This window comes from Arachis ipaensis, chromosome B6 (assembly GCF_059453495.1).
Source record: "Arachis ipaensis isolate K30076 ecotype BB chromosome B6, ASM5945349v1, whole genome shotgun sequence".
NCBI classification, from domain to species: Eukaryota; Viridiplantae; Streptophyta; class Magnoliopsida; order Fabales; family Fabaceae; genus Arachis; species Arachis ipaensis.
The window spans coordinates 1,081,386-1,103,869 of record NC_142441.1 but is presented as its reverse complement, the minus strand read 5'-3'; the positions used below and the strand labels follow the sequence as shown (position 1 = coordinate 1,103,869).

The following is a 22,484-nucleotide window of genomic DNA, read 5'->3' as shown; positions in this document are numbered from 1 at the left end:
TTTACTAGGGGTGTAAGTTACTAAACTGAATCAAAATTTACCGTAAAATCGAGCCAAAATTTACAACAACCAAATAGAAAATCAAAAAATCAATTTTTTTGAATTTTTTCGTATTAAATCGATCGGTTTGGTTCGACAGAAACCGAATCAAATTGAAGAAGTAGCTTAGTAACGCATTGAAATATAAATTTTAGACTTAACAAATGTGTTTGTTTTATGTTTAGTTGTTGGAATGAGTTGAAATTGTGTTGAATTTGAATGTAATGTAATGTTATTTCAGTTTATTAATTGTTTTGAACATCATTTTACTGAGATTAATTTTCTATTAGTTAGGATTTAAAGATTAAAAAAATCGACCAAACCAAACTGTTTTTGGTTCGGTTCGATTCGATTATTGCACAAACAACAAACCGATTGATTGATACCCTGTGAAAACCGAATAAATCGATTCGATTAATTTTTTATCTAAAACCAAACCAAACCGAACCGATAACACCCCTAATATTTACTACTCTTGATTACTATTAGCATCAATATTTTTCCAATCATGTAACCCGTCCAACACTGTCCCTTTCCCTTTTACACTTTTGTCAATATTTCATTATCATTCCTGTATATATAGTCACTGCCCTTTATAAGTTTTAGAATACATAACACCCTATTCTATTGTTGCATGATGTTTCATTATTTGAGCTATCTTTTGTTGAATCTTAAATATTGAGTTTGGCTATTATTCCCTTTTTATTATATTGGGTATTTGTCAATCTTTTAGTAATCCGAAGTTTTTCTTTTATTTTTACTCTCTTATTCATTCAAAAATCAATGGTCAACATTTTTATTTTTAATAATTTATTTTATTGGTCAATAAATTGTTGTATGTACAAGATGAGATTCGAACACTAACATTTATTTAAGTGGACCAATAAACTAACCATTAGACAAATTCAAATTATTCCAAGCTCATTAGTTTTGGTCCTAAAGAAGATGACAATATTCTTTTTTTGGACATGAACATGAGCATAGGTCAAATCATTGTTAACCTCAAATGGGCCTTTATCCAAATAATAATGGATCATATCATCAAACAGCCCATTTCAATATGTTTTCCTTTTCCCTCTCCATGTAAGAAACTTCTTCTTGGGCACAAAAGATAACTAATATGATAAAAAAAAAAAAAGCCTGACAAAAAAAAAACAAAAAGAAAAGAAATTAAGAAACACTTAATTTGTAAATTTAAGAAGCAATAACATTTAATCATGGGTTGGTCGAGTGGTCAGCTCACTTGTCCGCTTAAACAAGTATCGGGAGTTCGAATCCCGCCTTATGCATGCAACAACCCATTGGCCAGCGGCAGACTCTTAAATGAAGCTCCGATCCGCGACGAATTAGTCTTTGACCAGTCGAACTGGAGAATACCGTGAGCAACAAAAAAAAAAAAAAAAAAGAAGCAATAACATTTTATCTCTAAATTAAGTTACGATAAATTTAGTGAACAATAAAAAATCATACAATAATTAATTAATATAGATTCTGAATTTTTTGTTTGGTCTCAAGATTTAAAATAAAAAAGAGAAGAGAGGGGAGAAGCCTAAATACGTATAGAATTTAATTTTGATGTACTATCAGTGTAAAGAAATTTTATATGTACATCTAATTACGTAACGTCACATCAACAAAAATAATTACTTTTCATATTAATCGAGTGAATAATCATCCAAAAGAATAGATGTGATTATACGAAGTGCATCAAAATTAAACTCAAATATATATAGACATCCTCAGATTAATATTAATTTCCTATATATCCTTTTTAAGTTTTTTCTCCTAACATAATGTGACTAACATTAGAGACGTACGTATAGAATGTGCATGCAAATTGCATGCATGTAAGAAGATCCGATCCTCTCCTTACTATTAGGTTGGGCCGCCAAAATTTGGCGGTTGCTGCCACGCTCCACAACCGCCACCATCATCGCCGGCTATGTATGCCATGCACGACATTGGTACAAGGCAGAGGCCTCGGCTTCTAAGGTCTTCATGCTTTGCCTCCGAGTTCATAATATTATCTCTTGCTGAAACCTACGGAAAAAAAAATGTACATATGATGCATGCAATTTCGGTTAAACTTAACTAATTCTAAAGTAATGAATATAAAAAAGTGGATATTTCAATCAAAATTTTATAATTTTTTTCGTATAAAAATATTTTATTTTATTATTGAATGGTTGATGGTAGGATTTAATTTTGATACGTTATAAAAATGTATGTTATCTTTATTTAAAATGTGGCTGAAAAAATAAATTACACTTTTAAATAAAAAAATTTATAAAAAAATATTTTTTTGACATCTTCATTAGAGTAGGTGTTATATAAAAATAGTGATATAAATATAATTGAGGTGGTGATGATGATGATGATGATGATGATGATGATGATGATGATGATGATGATGATGATGATGATGATGATGATGATGATGATGATGATGATGATGATTAAGCTTCTCAAAATAAAATCGACATGAATTTTCGTATAGTTTTATTTTTTTATTTTTTATTTGATATATGCTAAAAAAAAAATTATGTCAAACAAAGATCAAATTTAGACCTTTATGTCATAGAAAATTTGATACTATGACATGAAATTACTTCTCTTAAAATTTTAAATTGATGAAAAAAAAGACATAAATAATAATATTTCTAGCCATAATTAAGTATGTTTAATAATAATGTGCACTAATTAATTAATAGTATGAACTTTACTTTATCTAGACCAATTATTAAATTTAAGGATTTGTACATGATGATGATCAAATAATATTTATAGGGTCCTTACCCCTTGCCTCATTATGAGTCCTCTGCTGATTTGGTTCCTTGATGACTTCATATATGGAACACTTAGTGTCTGTTGTGTATGTAACAATCAAACCATGATGAAGATCCTTAATAATTAGTCAAATGAAAATTTGAAACCCTAGCTAAGGTAGAATATAAATTAAATAATATGTATATTGAGATAGATGTTTAGAATTAAACTCTAAAATGGTATGTTAAATTAGTCGTGACTATTAAGAAAATAGTCACGAAATTTTATTTGTATCAATTATATCTTTTGAGATTAATAAAAATACATTATGTTAATCTTTTGATTCTCTTTTATTAAACGACTTATCATGTTATTAAAGATCGACTAACATGATATATTTTTATCAATTTAAAAAATATAATTAATACAATTAAAATATCATAAATTATTTAAATATACAGGAATAATTTCAAAAATTACTTTAGAAATTAACTTGAGTTCATAATATATATTATATATACCTCCACTTGGCTTTGAAGGAATTTAATGTATCCAATTGCCTCTAGAAGTACGGATGCTGTATCTGTCTGCAAAATCCACAAAATGTTTTTTTTTTCGTTATTTATTTTAAAAAAAATTGCACTCTCTTATTAGATGACTTAGATGAAGATGTAGTTAAAATGTTAATATATAAATTAGGAAAAATTATTTAAAGGAGCGCTAGAAAGATTTAATTATTAAAAAGAATTTTTAATACTAAAATTATTAAAAAGAATTAAATTTTTTTATAATATTTAAGAAAATGAACCAAATCTTTTTATAAGAAAATAAATATATTTTTAATAATTTTTTATAATCTTTATGTTGATAAATTTTATTTCTCTTAAAATTTTAGTAATTTTATTAAGTATTTATTTATTTTTATTTATTTTTTTATTTTTGAGATCTTTAGCTAAAGAGAAAAAAAGATAAAAGATCATAAAAATAAAAAATAAATAAATAATAAAAATTTTAATATAAAACTATAAAAATAAATAAATAAATAGTTAAGAATTAATATTTTAATAATTAAATCTTCCTAACGATTTTTTAAAGTAATTTTTTTAAATTAATTAACTAATTAATCTCAAATGAATACTCATACATATCTATATAGCGTTGAGAATCAAATAGTATATATTAAATATTATAAAAAATAGTTAAGAATATATTTATCTCCTTATAAAAAGATTTTATTCTTCTTTTTAAATATTATAAAAACATTTAGTCCTTCTTAATAATTTTGATATTAAAAATCTTTTTTAATAATTAAATTTTTCTAACGGTTCTTTAGAATAATTTTTTCTATAATTATACTAAACAATTTATTAACTAAATATATCAATTTACCTAACAATTATTATTAGCAGATATATTTAAGTTTGGCTAATATATATATATACCTTGCCAAAAGGAGCCACCAATTGCTGAAGAGCCGCAATCCTATCTCCTAATTTCTCCTTTCTAATCTAAAATTATTACAACCAAAAAATAAAGCAAAATAAAGCAACCTACACATACACTAATTAATTAATAACTAGACATATATGTAGTAAACCACACACATATTGCTATTTGGAAATAATATAATATAATGTAACAAATGAAACTTCGAAACATATGTATTGATGATAAGTCTAGAATTGTGTACTACTCCAAAGTCCGAATAGATTCGATCATCCTTTCAATTCTTTTCCTCTTTTAAAAAAATCAATCATTAGTACCCACAAAATAAGTTTTAATTGATTGATTTTATTTTATTTATGCGAAGTTATTAAAAATATAATTATTTATATATTTTTTTATTAATTAAAAAAATAATATCATGATATAGTATTAAATTTTATAATTAAAAAATTTAAAATTCAATTATTATTATTTTCAAAAAAATAATATAAAATAAATTAAAATTATATAAAAATTTAAGCAAACTAAAAAAATATACTTAAAAAAACGTATTAAAAATATAATTATTTATGTGTCTTCTTTTCTATATATATATATAGCTTCTTTCATTAGTAATAATAAGCAATTTTCATGAATATATATTCTCAATTCTCACCCAATAAGTAAAATTTTCATGGTCGCGTTGAATAAAAAAATTGTTTAATTTTAATAGGGTATCAAATTTGTTTTCATCTTATATATATGGAAGAGATAAATTAAAATTTGGTCACCTTAAGGTGTTGGCATGAAGAGCGTGATGATTGGGGTCTTGATTTCTTCGATGCATTTGATGACTCCATCAAAGTGCTTGAAGATCTTTTTGTTTCTACCATCATGCCATTATTATTATTGGTGAAGTGTTGTGATGGCTACATATATATGCAACAAAAAAATATGAAAATAATACCAAAATATTATTAATTAATTGAGAGTGTAATAATTGAAAGTGTGGGTCTTTGATCTTTCAACGATAAAGAAAGAAAGACAGCATGAAGCCAAAAGAAAAAAGAAAAAAAAAAAAATCTGATTAAAGATATATGTGTGTGTTTAAAGCTGAAGCTATAAGATACCTCTAATAATCTAGCAAAATTTAAAGTGAAGACTTTTAACTATTTCATGCTAAGCTAGTAATAATAACTTTTACAATAGTAAAGGATATAGGCTTTTCTTTTCTAAAAATATTCAAAAGTTTATATATTGACCAATTGTATTAATAAATAGCTAATTAATTAAGTAGTATATATTAGTCAAGTTCAATTCATCTCAAAATTTCTTTTTTTTTTTAGTTATATTTTTCTTCCCTATTCTCTAGTTCTTTTTTGTTCTTATTTTATACATACTAATAATGTTGATAAACATTATATTTCTCAATATATATATAGAATTAACAAAATTTTTATGGTTTATTGGAAGCAAATACTGATACCACTGAGTAAGAAAAATGTTGAGAAAAGGAATGAAGAAAAAATGCAAATGAAATATTATTATTATATCTATGAATTATTAATAATATTACCTAATGTTGGTAAACTTAAATGAATTTACCCTTTATATGTTTTATTAACGGTGAAAACTCAGGTGAAGTCGACTTCACGTGAAGTTGATATTTCAGAGCCGTTAGATGAAAATTTAGTCAAATTAGTCAAATCATCTAACGGCTCTCAGATATTAACTTTCGACTGTACCTGAGCTTTCACCTTTATTAATTTACTTGATGGAGAAAGAAATAAATAAAGAAAAATTAGAAATACTTACAATACTAGTAGTGGAGTGCTGCATATGATGATGATCATCAAGACCAATAATATTATGGAAAAGGTTTTCTGTAAATAATTGACCATTAAGACCATGATGATGATGATGATCCTTTGAATATGATGATGTTGTTGTTGTTGAGGTTAATAGATCTAAGGGCTGCTGATGATGATGCATTATGCTTGAAGAAATTTCTGCTGATGGGTGGTTCAAATTTGAGACATTTATGGTTGGATATATACTAATATAGGCCTTATTAATATTATTATTATTACCACCAATATAATTATGATAATGACTTTGTGCATTAGTGGAAGAAGTGGAGTAATATTGCTCTTCTTGAGAAAGGTTCTTCATTAAGAGCCTCCCATTACTCATCATCATATCTTTGTTCTCTTCATTATTATTGTAACCTAAATAATCTTGGATCATTGAACCATTCAGGTTTGGCTTCAAGTTATCATCACCAACCCTAATACAATGAATATATGCATCATTAATTAATACATTTTGATTCGGAAATGTTTGGTAACAAAAAAAATTAGGCAAAAACAGTCATAACTTGCCTTATTTAGCATTTATTGATTGTTACGACAATTAATGAATGCTAAATAAGGCAAGTTTTTGCTGTATTATAGCCGTAGCAATTACTTACACATATTTATTAATACAAAATGGTCAATGGATTTTTTTGTTATGATGCATGTTGATAAGATCTTAAGAAATAAAACCCTTTTAAGAAAACTTAATATTAATGAAGTAAAGTTGCTATGATAATGAATATGAAGAAGCATTAATTACATGAAGGAATGAACAACTTACATAGTTGTATTTGGTGAGCTCCAAGAATGGTTGCTTCCAACACCATAGCAAGATGAAGAACAAGCCTCAACATTATTATCATCATGTGGTTTTTGTTGGTCTTGAAGAAGATGATGATGATGAAGGAGATTATTATTATGGTTGGTAGATTCCATAATAAGATAAGTAGTTATATTCTATGGAACTAGAAAAAAAGGGAATTAAGGGCTTGAATTTGAAAATCCCAAAAAGATATATAGATGAGTTTGAAAGTGAATGCAATTAATAATAAGTAAGAACCATTTGGCAAACATAGGAATATATACCTTAATAATAATTAATATATTATTCATAAAGGAACGAACAATGTTTCAGGTTATAATATAATTATAATAAGGTTATACATATCCCTTTTGTGAGTTTTCATCTTTACCCTTTTCAAAGCTTTGAATTTAAAGTGACCTTGAAAGGAAAAAGGAAGAGAGCATTCTCCATAAGTAGCTCTGACTTTTAATTATTTAATTTTCTTTTTGGTTTAACTTTACTTTTGTTTTTCTTACATAAAAAAGAAAAAAGTAACATTTTTTGTCCTATAACATTCTCATCCATGCCCACTTTTGCTGCTCTATCTTCAAATATTTGTGCATTATTTTTAGCTTATCACATTATAACATTAACGAAATTTTTAGGTGTTTTTTTTTATTACTCTGATTCACTCATCATTACTTTGTGGAGTGCTATTATATATAATTATAATTTTTTGAATAATATTTTTGTATTATTATTATTATTATTATTATTATTATTATTATTATTTTGTGTCATCTTTTTTTGTCTTCTTATAATTATAATTTCTTGAGTCACCTTATATATATGCTCATTAGACTGCATACCGTACCATCTTAAGTTTAGGGTTAATTTTAAATTTTATTTTTCAAAAAGAGAAAGTTTAGGGGTCAATACTTTTATTAAAATTTAGTCAGTACTTAATCATAAAAAAATTGAGTAATTCCACATCATTGGATGTTAGAAGTGTTTGCGGTGCAGTTTGGTTCGGTTATTTAAGAAAAAAGTCATCCGATCTAATTTTATATTTATTCTTCGATTCGGTTTGGTTCGATTTTTTTATTAACACCAACCAAACCAAACCAAACCAATTAAAACTGGTTTGGTTCGGTTCGATTTTTTTGGTTTTTCAAATAATTCAAAAAAATATCCTGTTCTAAACTTCTATCCATACCCTAAAATCAAACACCAGAGCAGAACTCAAATCAAGAACAAATAATAAAAAACCAAAATAACAGATGATCAGTAATCACAACCAAAGAAGAAGTAATTAGATCCAAAATCCTAAGCAAACCTCAGAACAAAACATACAATCAAAATAAAGAAGTAATCAAATCCAAAACCCTAAACAAAACTCACAACCAAGAACAAATAATTAGTAATCAAAGCTAAAAATCAAAATAACAAATCAGAACGTATACAAGATCAGAACCCAAAAACAAAACGACAACAAATAGTCAGATCCAACAAATTTAGAACTGCGAATCAGAGATGCGAAGCGCCATCGAACTATGAAGACCACGATACTGCAAACTGCAGAGAAGAAAACGACGGCGTGGAGGAGGACGCTAGGAGGACAACAGGAGGAAGACGATGGGAGGAGATGCCGGCTTCTGTGCGTGGAGGAGACGGCGGCTTCTGTGCGTGGAGAAAGGGCAGCGCCAAGGAGAGGGAATCGCGATGAGGAAGGGAAGGAGAGAAAGGGCCGCGCCAAGAAGAGGGAAGCACGACAAGGAAGGCCACCGCGAGGGTGCTGTCCGGCATGTCAGGGGCTTAGAGGACGACGGTGTGTGAGGGTGGGATGTGGAATTTTCTACGGTGTGGAAAAAGAGAGTGGAGAGTGGGGGAGAGGAAAGAGCTAGGGTTCATGAGTGGCGGCTGTATCTTACTGGAAGGGGGTGGGGGTTTGGTTTTTATATAGGGTTTTTTAGTATAACCGGTTCGGTTCGGTTTGGTTAGGGCTTTTCAAATTAAAATCGAAAACCGAATCGAACTGTAAAAAAACTGCAAAATATCATTTTTTCGGTTTTTGGTTTTTTTTCGATTTTCGGTAATCGGTTTTTTCGGCTCGGTCGGTCGGTTTTATTCGGATTGGATCGATTTTGAACATGGTTATTGGATGTAATCTCACATCATTAAAAATACTAACAATGGCTAATTAATGGCTACAAATCACAAAATTTACTGACTCCCTAACACTCCTCTTTCACAAATGTATTAGTTTGTTAATGTTCATTAGCATGCCTTCAAAACTAAGATAAATCGGAATTAAATGACTTGTTATTTAGATTAAAAAAAAAAATCTAATATGCTAGGACAGACTAAAGAAGTCGTAATAGATCACGGAGAAGATTAGTCGTAGATCATTTAAAGGTTTATTGTTGGTCAATGGATTGCTGCATGCATAAGACGAAATTCAAATTCTCAACGCGAACGAATAAGTTGACCATTCGACCATCCTAAATTGGTTTATTAGTTAATAATCATGTCCGCATGATCAACAATTGTATTATTCCATTATTGACCTTTAATTTGTTGACCAGCTATATGCTGCATTTCTTTGTTGAGTACATCTTGACTACTTATAAAGTGATTCATTTTTTAGACCTAAGTTTTCAAATGGTTAATTTTTTTTATTAATTAGTATTATCATAGGTTTAACTAGATCTTAATAAAAGCTAAGCTATAATTTAAGAATTTAGGTGAATGTTAGTTGTCGTACACTTATAAACTAACATTATAGAAATTATATCATTGATATAAAATGTAGAACTTGTTATTAAACCATTTTTCCACCTTAGCACATGACAACAATAAAAATGTCTCACAGCCCACAAATTCAACCTAATAAAATACACAAATTCAGTTATAATTTTAGTATTTATTATCATCTTATATTTGTTTATCCTTATCTTATCTTTATTTGCTTTTATCTTTCATATATAGGCTTGACAATATGGGAGAAAGTTTTTAAGAAATCAACACCTTCGGTCTGAATGAATTCTTTAGCCACAAGGTGTGCTTTATATCGATCAACTGAACCATCAGGCTTACATTTGATGCGATAGACCCATGTACGGCTAACCAACTTAGCGCCTGCAAGGCAATCAACAATACGCCAAGTTTTATTCAGCTCAAGAGCATCCAGCTCATCTTTCATAGCACTAAGCTAATTAGAGTGTTGATTGGCGTCCTTAAAAGACTATGACTCAACGTTAGAATGTAGAGATAAAAGAAACTTTTTATGTGAAGATGAAAGAGAAGAAAAAGACATGACTGAAGATAAAGGATACTTGCACTTTGAGAAAGATTAATTTGTAGAGGTGAGAGAGGAATTACACAAGTAACCAGAGAGATATGCTGGAGGTCGGTGAGGCCGGTCAGAATGACGAGGATGGGGTTGCTCAGGTGGTGAAAAAGGTGACAAGGGATGAGGAGGTGATGGTGGTCATGGGTTCAACTTGGTTAGGAAGAAGGAGAGGTTGTTGGAGAAAATAAAGAATTAGATGAAGTTTAGTCAATGGGTATAGGTGAGGGTTCAACTGGAAGACTAACTGAATCTTGTTTTTGAAAAGGCCTGTTTGGCAATGTTGGGTTGAGTGTATCGAATTGGACATTTTTTATGACTAAGGGCAAGATCATTTCATAAAAAATCACATTTCTAGAAATCTCAATTCTTTTATATTCTAAAACATAAACAATATATCCTTTAAAACCATGTTGAAAGCCAATAAACACAGCATTTTTGGCTCTTGGATCAAATTTTGATCTGTTTGTCATTAGGGTAGAAACAAAACATAAGTATCAAAAAATTTTAAGGTCATGATAATTTGGTGGATGATTGAATAAAATCACAAATGGTGTATTAAAATTAATTGCGGATGATGGAACTCTGTCAAGTAAATAATCAGCATGTTTAACACCATAAGACCAAAAGGATGATGGTAAATTAGATTGAAACATAAGAGCACGAGCTATATTCAAAATATGTTGATACTTGCGTTCTACCATTCTATTTTGTTAAGGAGTTTCAACACAACTACGTTGATGAATAATGCCCTTTGAAGCATAAAAATCATGTAAAATAAATTCTGGTCCATTATCGGAGCGAATAATTTTGACTTTAGAGTTGAATTGTGTTTCAACTAAATAATAAAATTTTTTACATGATTTTGTACTTCTCCTTTTGATTTTAATAGAATAATCCATGTAAAGCGGCTAAAATCATCAACAATAGTAAAAAAATAATTATGATTATGAATAGAATTTTGTCAAAATGGACCTCAAATATCAAAATGTAATAAATCAAAACTTGCATTAGCTTTATTAAAACTTTGAGGAAATGAAAGTTTTTTTTGTTTAGAAAGATGACAAATGTCACAAGATTAGTCATGATGCATAGAGATAAAAGGAAAATGTTTATGTAAATGATTAATTCTTTGTCCAGGAAGATGTCCTAAACGAAAATGTCATATATTTGAAGGTGTAATGGGTGGAGATTGGATAGAATTTATGGAATGTGTAGTGGATGGATTTTTACCGAAATTAGGTTTAGAGACATATAACCCAAATCAATCGTCCCCAAATTGTTGCTTTGTAGAGTGCAAGAAGAAGATGAAAAAGTGAGTTCACATATGAGTGCTGAAGTAATTTTTGAGACGGAGATAATATTAAAGTTAAAATGAAATAAATAAAGAACATCATGAAGAACTAAGGATGGTAAAAATTGAACAATGCCTAAGATGAAGAAATTTTATTGATTGTTGATTGATTGAATTATAAACTATGAAGGTAAAACTAAGTATATATAGAGTATTGACCTATGAAAGATAAAAGCAAATAAAGATAAGATAAGGATGAATAAAGATAGGATAATAATAAAGACTAAAATTATAATTGAATTTTTGTATTCTGTTGGATTGAATTTGTGGACCGTTAAACTTCTTTATTGTTGTCATAGACTAAGGTGCAAGAGTGGTTTAATACTTGTAATACACCTTTTTACCCACAAAAATAAAAATTTAATTGAGACCCAAAAAATATGAGACTTGAAATACTTAGACACCAAAAATAATAACAAAATTGAGACAAGAATTATTAAAGCCAGAACTATAATTTTTAGATTTCAACCCAATTTAAAATAAATGACTCAAAAATTAGAGAGGCTTTACAATAACTTCAAATTGTATTAAGTAAGAGAGGAATGTTATATGTATTATATTTATTATTATTATTATGGGTTAATTTGGAAAATTATAAAGATTTTCTTATATAAATTAAAAATGTTCCTATTTACTGTTAGGATGGGAATAAATAGACTTTGAGAGTTAGAAATACACTAATTATAGTTAATAAACAAAAAGTATACGTGTGTTTTTATTTTTTATGTAAAACAAATTTTTGTCTAAAAGAAGTGTGTTCATTTAGGAGATAAGCCTCAATGTTGTCCCTGAAGTTGTACTCGAATCTCATAGTAGTCCCTGAACTTAAAAGTTATCCATATTCATCTCTGAATTTGTACTCCGGGACTCAGACTTGTCCTTCCAGTAATTTCTGGCCACCTGACGCTACCGGAAAGCTGAGTTGGCAGCCTTCATGACAGGTGGGCATTACAAAAACGACGCCGTTTTGGTTGTGGCGCCAACATGATATGAAACGACGTTGTTTAACGCTGAAAACCTCCCTCTCTCAACGTTATACTAACGTATTGTCTCCCTCCTCTCAAAACACAAAACAAATAGAACACAAAGTGAGGTTTCTTCTTCTCCGATAGGTCACCAATGGCGCATGTGCGATTGCATTAACCGCACCGATTTCAGTTGAAAACTTAGGCTTTGGAGCATCGCTGTTGTCATCTCCTTCATACACAGAGTTGGGAAGGCTGGTTTCTCTGAAACAGGTAAGCCAAAAATGAAAAAAATATGTAGTTTCTCTATTTTTTGATATTGTTGTTAATTTAATATTCACAAAAGTTTAAGTCATTTTTTTATTGTAATCTGTGGGTATGAACGCCTCTGTCTTGTGCTCTGTGCTAAGGTTTGATCAGAACTATGTTAGTTAGTGGTTTGGCCAACAAAATTATAGACTGAGAGTGTTTCTGGTGTTTTGATGATATGAAAACTTGTTCTTTATGTGTTAGGGTTTACTACAGTTAGTTGTGGAGTTTTCAAATTGTTAATGTGTTTCAGGACAATGACTCTGATCAATGAACTTTTTTTTTTAAATTGCAGATGGGTGATCCGTTGATTACCATCATATTTCACCATGGAGAGTCGTTTATCACAGAGGCTGATGGAAGTATGTCTTATAATGGTGGAGAGATTTGTGAGTTGTCGGACATTGATACAGACACACTGGATGTATTTTTCGTCCGAGACTATCACAAGAAAATTGGTTATGACAAGGTTAGCCAAACTTGGTGGCTGGTGCCTAATAGGCCTTTGCAAACTGGTTTAAGAGCAATAACAGATGATAAGGAGCTCATGGAGATGTGTTGCCTAGCTCAGCAAAATAAGGGGGTTATTCATGTGTACTACGAACATGGAGTATCTGAACCTGTGTATATTGAAGAAGCAGAACCAGTGGCATCTAAAGGCAAGGAGCTGATACTGATACCAACCATTTTCCCACCCCAAAACCCACCACCAATGCCACAATCGAACCAATTCCCACCAGAACACCATGCAGTCCAACTTCTGAACCAAAAAATCCTACTGATACAATAAAACCAAAGGAGCCACCTTGTTCAGTTTCTGCTGGTAACTGAAACATACCAGAAAAAATTTTCCCCCAACCCACTGCAAGTCTTGGACCTAAGCCCAATCCACCACCAAAAACAAAAGCCCAACCCAGTAAAACCAAGCCCAAAATCCCACAAAAAAATGGCCCAACCCACTGCAATTCTTAAACCTTGGTCCAAAGGGAAAGAAACCAAGAAGGCTAAACCAAAGAGAAGCTGTAAGAATGTAAAAATAGCAGCAACATGTGGAAGGAGGCCACTGACAAGAGCTGCTGCTACTGGAAATATTGCAAGAACAATTCGTAAGGGAAAACAGGCTAAAACAGCCTTTGTTGCTTTGTCTAGTTCAGATGAATCCTCAGACAGCCATGACAGTGATGATAGTGCAGAGGATGAACCATATAGACCTGGTGGTGATGAGGTGTCCAGTGATAAAGACTTGCCTCTGAATAGATCAGCAACAAAGACTAATGTGAAACTGAGAAGTAGGACAGACAAAAAACTTACAAAAGTAAAGAATGCTGTTATGGTTGAAGATGATGGTCTTGTTTGTGCAGACTCAGATTCTGAGGATGATGAAATCATTTTTGGACCGATTCTTAAGTTTAGATCATCAGTTTCTCCTTATCATGATGTGCAGGATGAGGCTTATAATGATTCTGATGGTGGAGACTCATGGCACTCGAAAGAAATGAAGACTCCTCCGAACTCTGAGGATGAGTTGGAGGAAGTTGGTTCAGATGACGTCTTCCCTGCGTTCAGAAAAGGAGGGAGGTTTGGAGAGCTTAGGCTTGAGGTTGGAATGACATTCACTACAAAGATGGAGTTCAAAGAGGCTGTGCGTGAATATTGTATACAAGAGGGTAGAAGGATTTGGTTTAAGAAGAACGATAACGTGAGGATGAGAGCTGTGTGTAAGGATGAGAGCTGTGGCTAGCTTGTGTATGCTTCTAATAATACTGAGAACAATTGCTGGCAGATCAAGACGTTCATAGATGACCACACCTGTGCAAGAGAGACAAAAAATAGACTAGCTAATAGGAAGTGGCTAGCCTGCAAATTGGTGAAGAAGCTAAGAAAATATATGAATCTGAGACACTCCGATACTGCACAATATTTTAAGACAAAATGTGATTTGGATCTAAACAAGTCGTCACTGACCAGGGCCTTAGGAGATGCTAGATCTATTGTGTATGGTGATGCTGCTGCCCAATATGGCATGGTGAGGGATTATGGGCTGACACTGCTGAAGAGCAATCCAGGCTCCACTGTCACAGTTGGTGTTATACCTCAGTCCAACCTTGATGATGATCCAATATTTGAGAAGATGTATGTTTGTTTGGAGGGATATAAAAAAGGATTTCTGGCTAGTTGCAGACCCCTCATAGGCTTGGATGGAGCTTTTCTAAAGACCCGACATTGTGGTCAGATCCTGTCTGCTATTGGCCAAGATGCAAACAACCATATATATGTGATTGCCTATGCAATTATCCCTGTTGAGAATACTGAGAACTAGAGATGGTTCTTGGAATTACTTCATCAAAACTTGAGGGATTATAAGAAGAACAAGCTGTGTTTTATCTCATATATGCATAAGGTATGCAATATTTATTGTCTTTATTGGTTGTTACTTATTAGTTCTTACTTATTAAGTGTGAATCTATTGTTACTTATTAGTTGTTACTTATTGGGTGTGCTTCAACATGTTGTTTATAAACTGGGCTGCTGTTTATACATGATAAATTATTCTTGGGCTGATAACATGCTGCATAATGTTCTGTTTGTATGTAACAGTGTTGTTTAGAGACTAGTCTGATGTCACTTACATAAGTGTAGGGACTAGTTTGATGTCACTTACATAAGTTTAGGGACTAGTTTGATATCACTTATACTAAGTGTAGGGACTATCGTGGTGCTCGACAACAAGTATCTGACACCTTTTTTTTTTACCTAAAACAGGGCCTTATAAATGCAGTTAAGGAGGTTTTCTAGATGTCCATCACAAATTCTGTGTTTGGCATTTGTGGAAAAACTTTAATAACCAATGGAAGGATCTCCAGCTTAGAGGGCTACTATGGGATTGTGCAAGGTGTACTAGCCAAGATGGATTCCTTGAAATCATCAAAAAGATTGAGAGGGTTAATAAGAAAGCCTGGGAGTATTTGAACAAGTGGCTTAGAGACTCTTAAAGCAGGGCATTCTTCAGTAATGTACCTAAAATAGACAACATCTGCAATAATGCCTGTGAAGTATTCAACTCCAGGAACAAAGATACTAGAGCTAAGCCTATTATCACACTCTTGGAAGAAGTCAGGATGTATGCAATGAGATCGATAGCTAGGAACAAGGTGAAGCTTAATTCAAACACTGGAATTCTACCTCCTATACAGCGCAGCAGGTTAGAAAAGATACAGAAGGAATAAAAAAGTTGGGTCCCGATGTGGTCTGGTGACGCAGACTATGAGAAGTTCGAAGTTCATGGCTGGCCAACTAACATAGTTGTGGACTTGAAAAAGAGGCTCTGCACATGTGGTTTCTGGCAACTGAGTGGTAATGTTTTTTAAATTCATTGTTTTAGTCTTATTATCATTATCAGCCTTTGTTGTTGGCTTACTGTTGTTGTCTTTGTTGTTGTGTGAATGTTGTTTAGGGATGCCATGTGTGCATGCGTGTGCTGCACTGGCAAGGGTTGAGAAGAGACCGGAGGAGTTTTGTCATCAGTTGTTGACCATGGAAGCATATAATAACACATATGGCTTCCATATCAATCTAATTCCAGGTCAAGCACTATGAAAAAAGTCTTCATATAACATACCACAAGCACCAAAATTTAGAAATAAGCTAGGACCACTTAAGAAAAAAAGAAGAAAGGATGCAGATGAGGAGCCAAGTGGGAGTAAGAAGTTGAAGACCAAGATGAAAAGAATTTATAAAAAAGGTCGATGTCGTTATTGTGGTAAAGCAGGACACACCAAAAGGAACTGTCCAAAGAGAGCTGCTGATGAAGAGGTTGCACAGCTACAGAGGCTGCTACTACAGCGGCTGCCGCTGCACAACCCACTGCTGCTAATGGTGGTGAAGGTCAGGCCAACTCTGCTGTCCCTGTCCCACAAGACCAAAGTGAACCACTCTTGGAAGCAACTGATGACTCTTAACAGGTTCACAAACTTATATGACTTTTAATTTATTATATTCACATCCTTACCTAATTTACTAACTATCTTACATGTTTTTGCTGATAGGTTTTACCCTCACCGGTTAGGTCACCAAAGCTCCCTCTAAAAAGAAAGTTTGCCAAGCATCATGAGAAAACAGCTTCAGGGAGTAGCAATCCACCAGTAACCACCTCACCTGCTGCTACCCCACCAGGAAGCAGTTAGACAGCAAGGAATCCCCACCTAACCCTATGCAAGGTGCAACACAGGGGACTGCTACAAGGCTTGCAAACTTCATGAAGTTTGTGCCCAACCCTGGATTCAAGGCACCTAGACACAAAAAATAAAGATTAGGATGATTATGTTTAGGGACACATGTTGTTTTTGTGTATCTATTTTGCTGAAGTTTTTTACCATGTATGCTTTCTTAAACGTTGTCCTAGTATTGGAGATTTTAGTATTTGAAACTTATGACGTTAACAACTTTGATATACTTGGTGTTTTGGCTCTATAATGTCTTTTTTGAATGAAACATTACCAATATGAATTATGACTTTATTGAATTGAGTTTTGTCAGCTTTTTGGTTATATTTTGTCCTCTGTTACAGACTTTAGAGTAATTCAAATCCTGTCCATTTTCATTTCATTGAATAGAAGTGCAGGAACAGAAGTATGCATATAATCAAACACTTTAATTTGCATTTCTTTCAAACAAAAGGACAGGAACAAGTACATGAACAACATATGCATATAACATGCATGTCATTTATTTTTTGCTAGATACAGTTGGCCCTGTTGTCTATCCAACTTTAATACAAGAACACCAACTACAATCAGCAGCATGAACACAAACATCAAAATTTCCCCCATTTTTAGAACCCTAATTTCAGCCTCTAATTTACCAAATTTTCAAGCAATCTTCATCTTACATTCTTTATTATCAACTGAATGTCTTGTTCTATCATCACATGCCATGACATCTTCTTCCAAAACTTTATCAACCCACAAAAATAATCCACACCATTTTTTATCCACAGTCTACACAGCCAAGAAAATTGAATCAGCAAAATTTATATCCATAAATACAACAATCAACAACAATAATACTTAGTTTGGGCAACCCAGAAACGGTCTCCCTGGATTAGAATCTGTCCCTGACCACCGTAGCATCGGTCTCGACCCGCAGCCACACCATTCTGGCAAACGAGCTTCTTTGTTTCTATTCATTCTCCTCATGATGCTTCCAAATGATCGTGGGTTGTTCGAGCTCCCAACTGCGTTGCTCGCGCTTGCCATAACCGTCGGGATTTAAAGATGGAGAAGACAAGAACACAGAACCGAAGAGAAGAGAACAGAGTGAACGGTGTGGGCTTCAAATTTGGAGATTAGAGTTTTAACTTGAATTGAGGAACCAAATTGATTCGAGACAGTTTACTTTGCCACATCAGCTAGCCGTTGTAACGTCCACGTGTCACAAAGGCTGCCAACTCAACTTTCCGATAGCGCCAGGTGGCCAGAAATTACCAGAAGGACAAGTTTGAGTCTCGAAGTACAAATTCAAGAATGAATATGAGTAACTTTTAAGTTCATGAACTACTATGAAATTCGAGTGTAACTTTAGAGACTACATTGAGACTTATCTCCATAACCTTTATTGCTACGATTTCATATCTTAAAAAAAGAAAAGTATATTGTGTTCAACGGTGGAACAGGAGCATCCACTTTTCATGTGGTCAATACATACTTTTTGGGTGCTTAGCTTGTTTTAATAAACAAAAGTAGGGTCATATGCATATTCCACAAAATCCACAGCATGAGAATCCAGCCAAATCTATTGAAAGAAAAAAAAATAAAAAATAAAAAACAAAAAACAAAGAAACATAAACATAAACATTATGTTTTGGACTTTTTGGTACATACATCAAATTATGACGAACTTTTTTAATTATTATTTTATATTTTTTTAACAAGTTTCATTCATCCTCTTGAACATTGTTTTTCGCTGGTGGCATTTTAGCTTTTGCGATTTTATTTGTTATGGAGAGGCAAAAAGTATTGAATCGCCATAATATTTCTAATTTTCTATAATAGAGAGATATTTATATCTTTGTAAAACATGTTTTGTTTTTTTTCTTTAACCAATATGAGATTTTACATTTCACCTCTTGATGGAGCCTAACTCCTCCCACATTCTACTTGTTTCATAATATCTGCTTTGACACTTGAGACTTTATAGTTTTTTTTTTTTTCAATAATAAAACTGTTGTGAGATATAAAATGTCAAATAAAGCAGATAATATTTTCAAACAAGTAGGTTAAATTGTTCTATATATTTTTTGTACATATTAAAGATAATATATAGTTATATGCAATTATAACTTTTCTTTAAAAAAAAACATACATGCTTTAATTTACTGAAATTCATCGATAAAGAAAAATTCCATTTTCTTTATTAGTAAAATGTAAAATTTCATTGGAACTAATGTAACTAGAAAAATAATAATTTAAAATTATCTTATTTAACTTAATATTTATAATTTTATGTATATATATAATATCTAAAATTACATAATATTATTACATTTAATATTATATATTTATTTTAAAAATAATTAATAAAAATAAAATAAAATAACTTTATTTGATGGACTATTTTTATTGTCTCTTAAATATTTTTGAATATAAAAAACTTGGAACACCAAGAAATTAAGCTACCTTACCAACTAATAAATAGAAATAATTGATGTGTACTTGTTCAATTTCTAATGTCAAATTAGTTAGATTACCACATTTATAAGAAGTACAACATATACAGTGCTAAAGTAATAATAAGAATTCAATTCTTATAATGATATGCTAATTATTGTATCTATATAGAAACCTTATTATTAAACCTATATAACACTTTTCTTTCCACATATATAATGATAGAAAAGTTTGTTGAATTGTCTAACCAAAAAAGTATCAAACTTATCCATTTAACATGTAGTATAAATTAAACATAGAATTGACCAATATGAATGGAAGCTCAAACTCCACAAACTCTTTATCCATATATGGTCAAATATGGATTCACATTCATCAGTACTAAGGTAGAGTCATATATAATTAATAATATCATTATTTTATTATATTCAGCCTCATAATACATTATATATGCAGTTTCCATTTGGAATAAAAGATGATGGAGGACTGAGTACTAAGGGATTAGAGTATGGGCAAGCTTTACTTTATTTTCTTTCATTATTACTTTTTTTTTTTCCTTTACACTTTCGGCATACATACACTTATGTTCCATCTAAATTAAATTATATAGAGAGAGACAATTGCATCCATTTCCATCACTAACTATAAATTATTATTAAGCTTTTTCTCTTCTTTATTCATATATTTACTATTTTTTTATCTCCTCTTTCACTTATATATATATATATATATATATATATATATATATAGTAAAATATTGTTTTTGTCCCCAACGTTTGGAGTAAGTCCTATTTGTGTCCCTAACGTTTAAATCGTCCTATTTGTATCCCTAAGGTTTATAAAAGTGATTCAATGTTATTCTACTATTAATCATACTAACAAATCAGATTATATTTTTCAATTATTCTCACTTGGATGCATTCATTCTCAATTAGGTCTCATTTAGATGTATTTGATTTTAATATTATACACACTATTTGTGTTTAGATTCAATTATGTCCCTAGAAAAGTGAATCATGTAAATGTTGTAGGAATTAGTTTCAACTTTTGATGAGCTATTTTTCGGAGTGGATCATCAATTCTATCCCAGACATTTGCATTCTAACTTCAAGAAGAGATTTTTAAAACTCAAACTAAAGCGTTCATGATGTGTAATTGACAGCAGGATAACATTGAATCACTTTTACAAACGTTAGGGATACAAATAGGACGATTTAAACGTTAGGGACACAAATAGGATTTACCCCAAACGTTAGGAACATATATATATATATATATATATGTATCCCTTGATTATAATTAATTACGAGAAAGAATCTGAATCTGAATATGCAAACTCACTTGTATATTAATTGAGTTAACTAATTAAGTTTATTTTGTTATATATAATTATTTTAGATATATTTGAAAATTAATATTAAATCTTTATTTCTTTTGCACCAGTAAAATCATCATTCAAAATATGTAATTATTAAAAAAATTAACGATAATATATAGAAGAATCAACTAATTATATTTTAATTTTCCTGTACTACATTTGTTTTGTTTTTATTTTTTTCTATTTCATTGGATATATAATAGGTGTTGTGAACCAAAACAATTAATAAAACATATACCATAAGATGGGCAACAGTATGGTCTTAATTAACAAATTATATATAATTAATTCACAAAAAAGCTTATGAAAAATTTTCCACTGATGTCCACCTTTAATATATTTCAAATCATGTCACAGATCAATTACTCATCACTTGTCAGATAGATCAAAGTACAGTAGTAAAGGCATGGGTTTTGTAGTAAATTAATATATATGATTGACACTCTATGATTTACACAGACATTTGTCTAATATATATGATTTTTTTTAAATAAGTGTCTTAAAAATATTTTTTAATTATCACAAATAATAAGTTCTCAGTATAAATTACAGAATTTTGATGTACTCTTTTTCTTGTATTAATTTTGATGTATTCTAAAAAAAGGTTAATTATCGGGTCAACAAATTGATGCATTTTTTCTGTGGTAAACATATGAATGTTTTTATTTTCTTTTTCACTTTTTGGACCTAACATACAAATGTTTAGTTCTGGCAGCACCAATATCATATTTTTACAACCATATAAAATCTGGGCCACCTGTTTGAGAATATTGATAAAAATTGACAAGGCTGTTTTGGCCTCATACATGTAATGATTTGGGCCAAACTTTTATATATACATAGATCCAAATTATTTGATGTATTACTTCTAGTATAAAAAATTCATTTGATTTATTATTTTATTTATTCAATAATTTATATTCTTTTTTTCTTAAATAATTTTATTATTTTGTAAAAAAATATTATATATTATTTTTTTACTAATGAGAACTTTATTACTTTTTAATTATTTTCTTAATACACACAAACATTTAAAAGTGAACAATTATTTGAATAATGATTAAGTATACAGTGAAATAGCCAATACACTGATATGCATAAACAATGGTGTGTGGAGAAGAGTGATTTTCTCCCCATGGTTTACGCAATAAATAGCATATGGATATGGTTATTAGGTTTATCACTTTATCCTCAAGCATTTTCTTACTATGAATTAAGCTAAATTTTAATTGAATTTCGTTAAAAATATAATTATTTACATTGTCTCATCCTATTAATTTAACTTTTTGTGAGAAGTCATTATAAATTCAAACTCTATTTATTATCTTGATTGATTGATTTACGTGAATATACTTACATATGTGTAATGAATGTGAAAATTTTACTATTATTAGAATTTTTATAATCAATGATTTTAGTTTATTTTAGTGATTAATTTTAATGTGTAAATAATATTTTTAAAAAATACATTAGATATAAATTGTTTCACACATCATATATGAATAATAAATTTTGAATGGTAATATCAAATTAATTTTAAGGATGTACAATACCATCTCTTGAAATTTAAGTTATTTATAATACTAATGTCCTA

At 30.5% G+C, this 22,484-nt stretch overlaps 1 protein-coding gene across 1 annotated transcript; it reads right to left on the bottom strand.

The window, feature by feature from the left end:
• Nucleotides 1-1,669: 1,669 nt before the first annotated feature.
• On the bottom strand, nt 1,670-7,140 carry LOC107647881 (uncharacterized). Its single transcript, XM_016351929.3, has 7 exons — nt 6,868-7,140; nt 6,046-6,517; nt 5,022-5,159; nt 4,248-4,313; nt 3,327-3,392; nt 2,836-2,904; nt 1,670-2,079 (listed from the first exon to the last, which is right to left on the bottom strand). The coding sequence occupies exons 1-7, from the start codon at nt 7,020-7,022 to the stop codon at nt 1,915-1,917; spliced, it is 1,131 nt and encodes a 376-aa protein (XP_016207415.1). The 5' UTR covers nt 7,023-7,140; the 3' UTR covers nt 1,670-1,914.
• Nucleotides 7,141-22,484: the final 15,344 nt, after the last annotated feature.

Bases quoted from the DNA above. Each gene is read 5' to 3' on its own strand.
- LOC107647881 (XM_016351929.3), bottom strand. From the start codon at position 7,022: ATGGAATCTACCAACCATAATAATAATCTCCTTCATCATCATCATCTT. The intron at 2,905-3,326 runs GTATATATAATA...CATACACAACAG, and splicing joins TCCTTCAAAGCCAAGTGGAG to ACACTAAGTGTTCCATATAT. The intron at 2,080-2,835 runs GTAAGGACCCTA...TTTTTTCCGTAG, and splicing joins GACTCATAATGAGGCAAGGG to GTTTCAGCAAGAGATAATAT.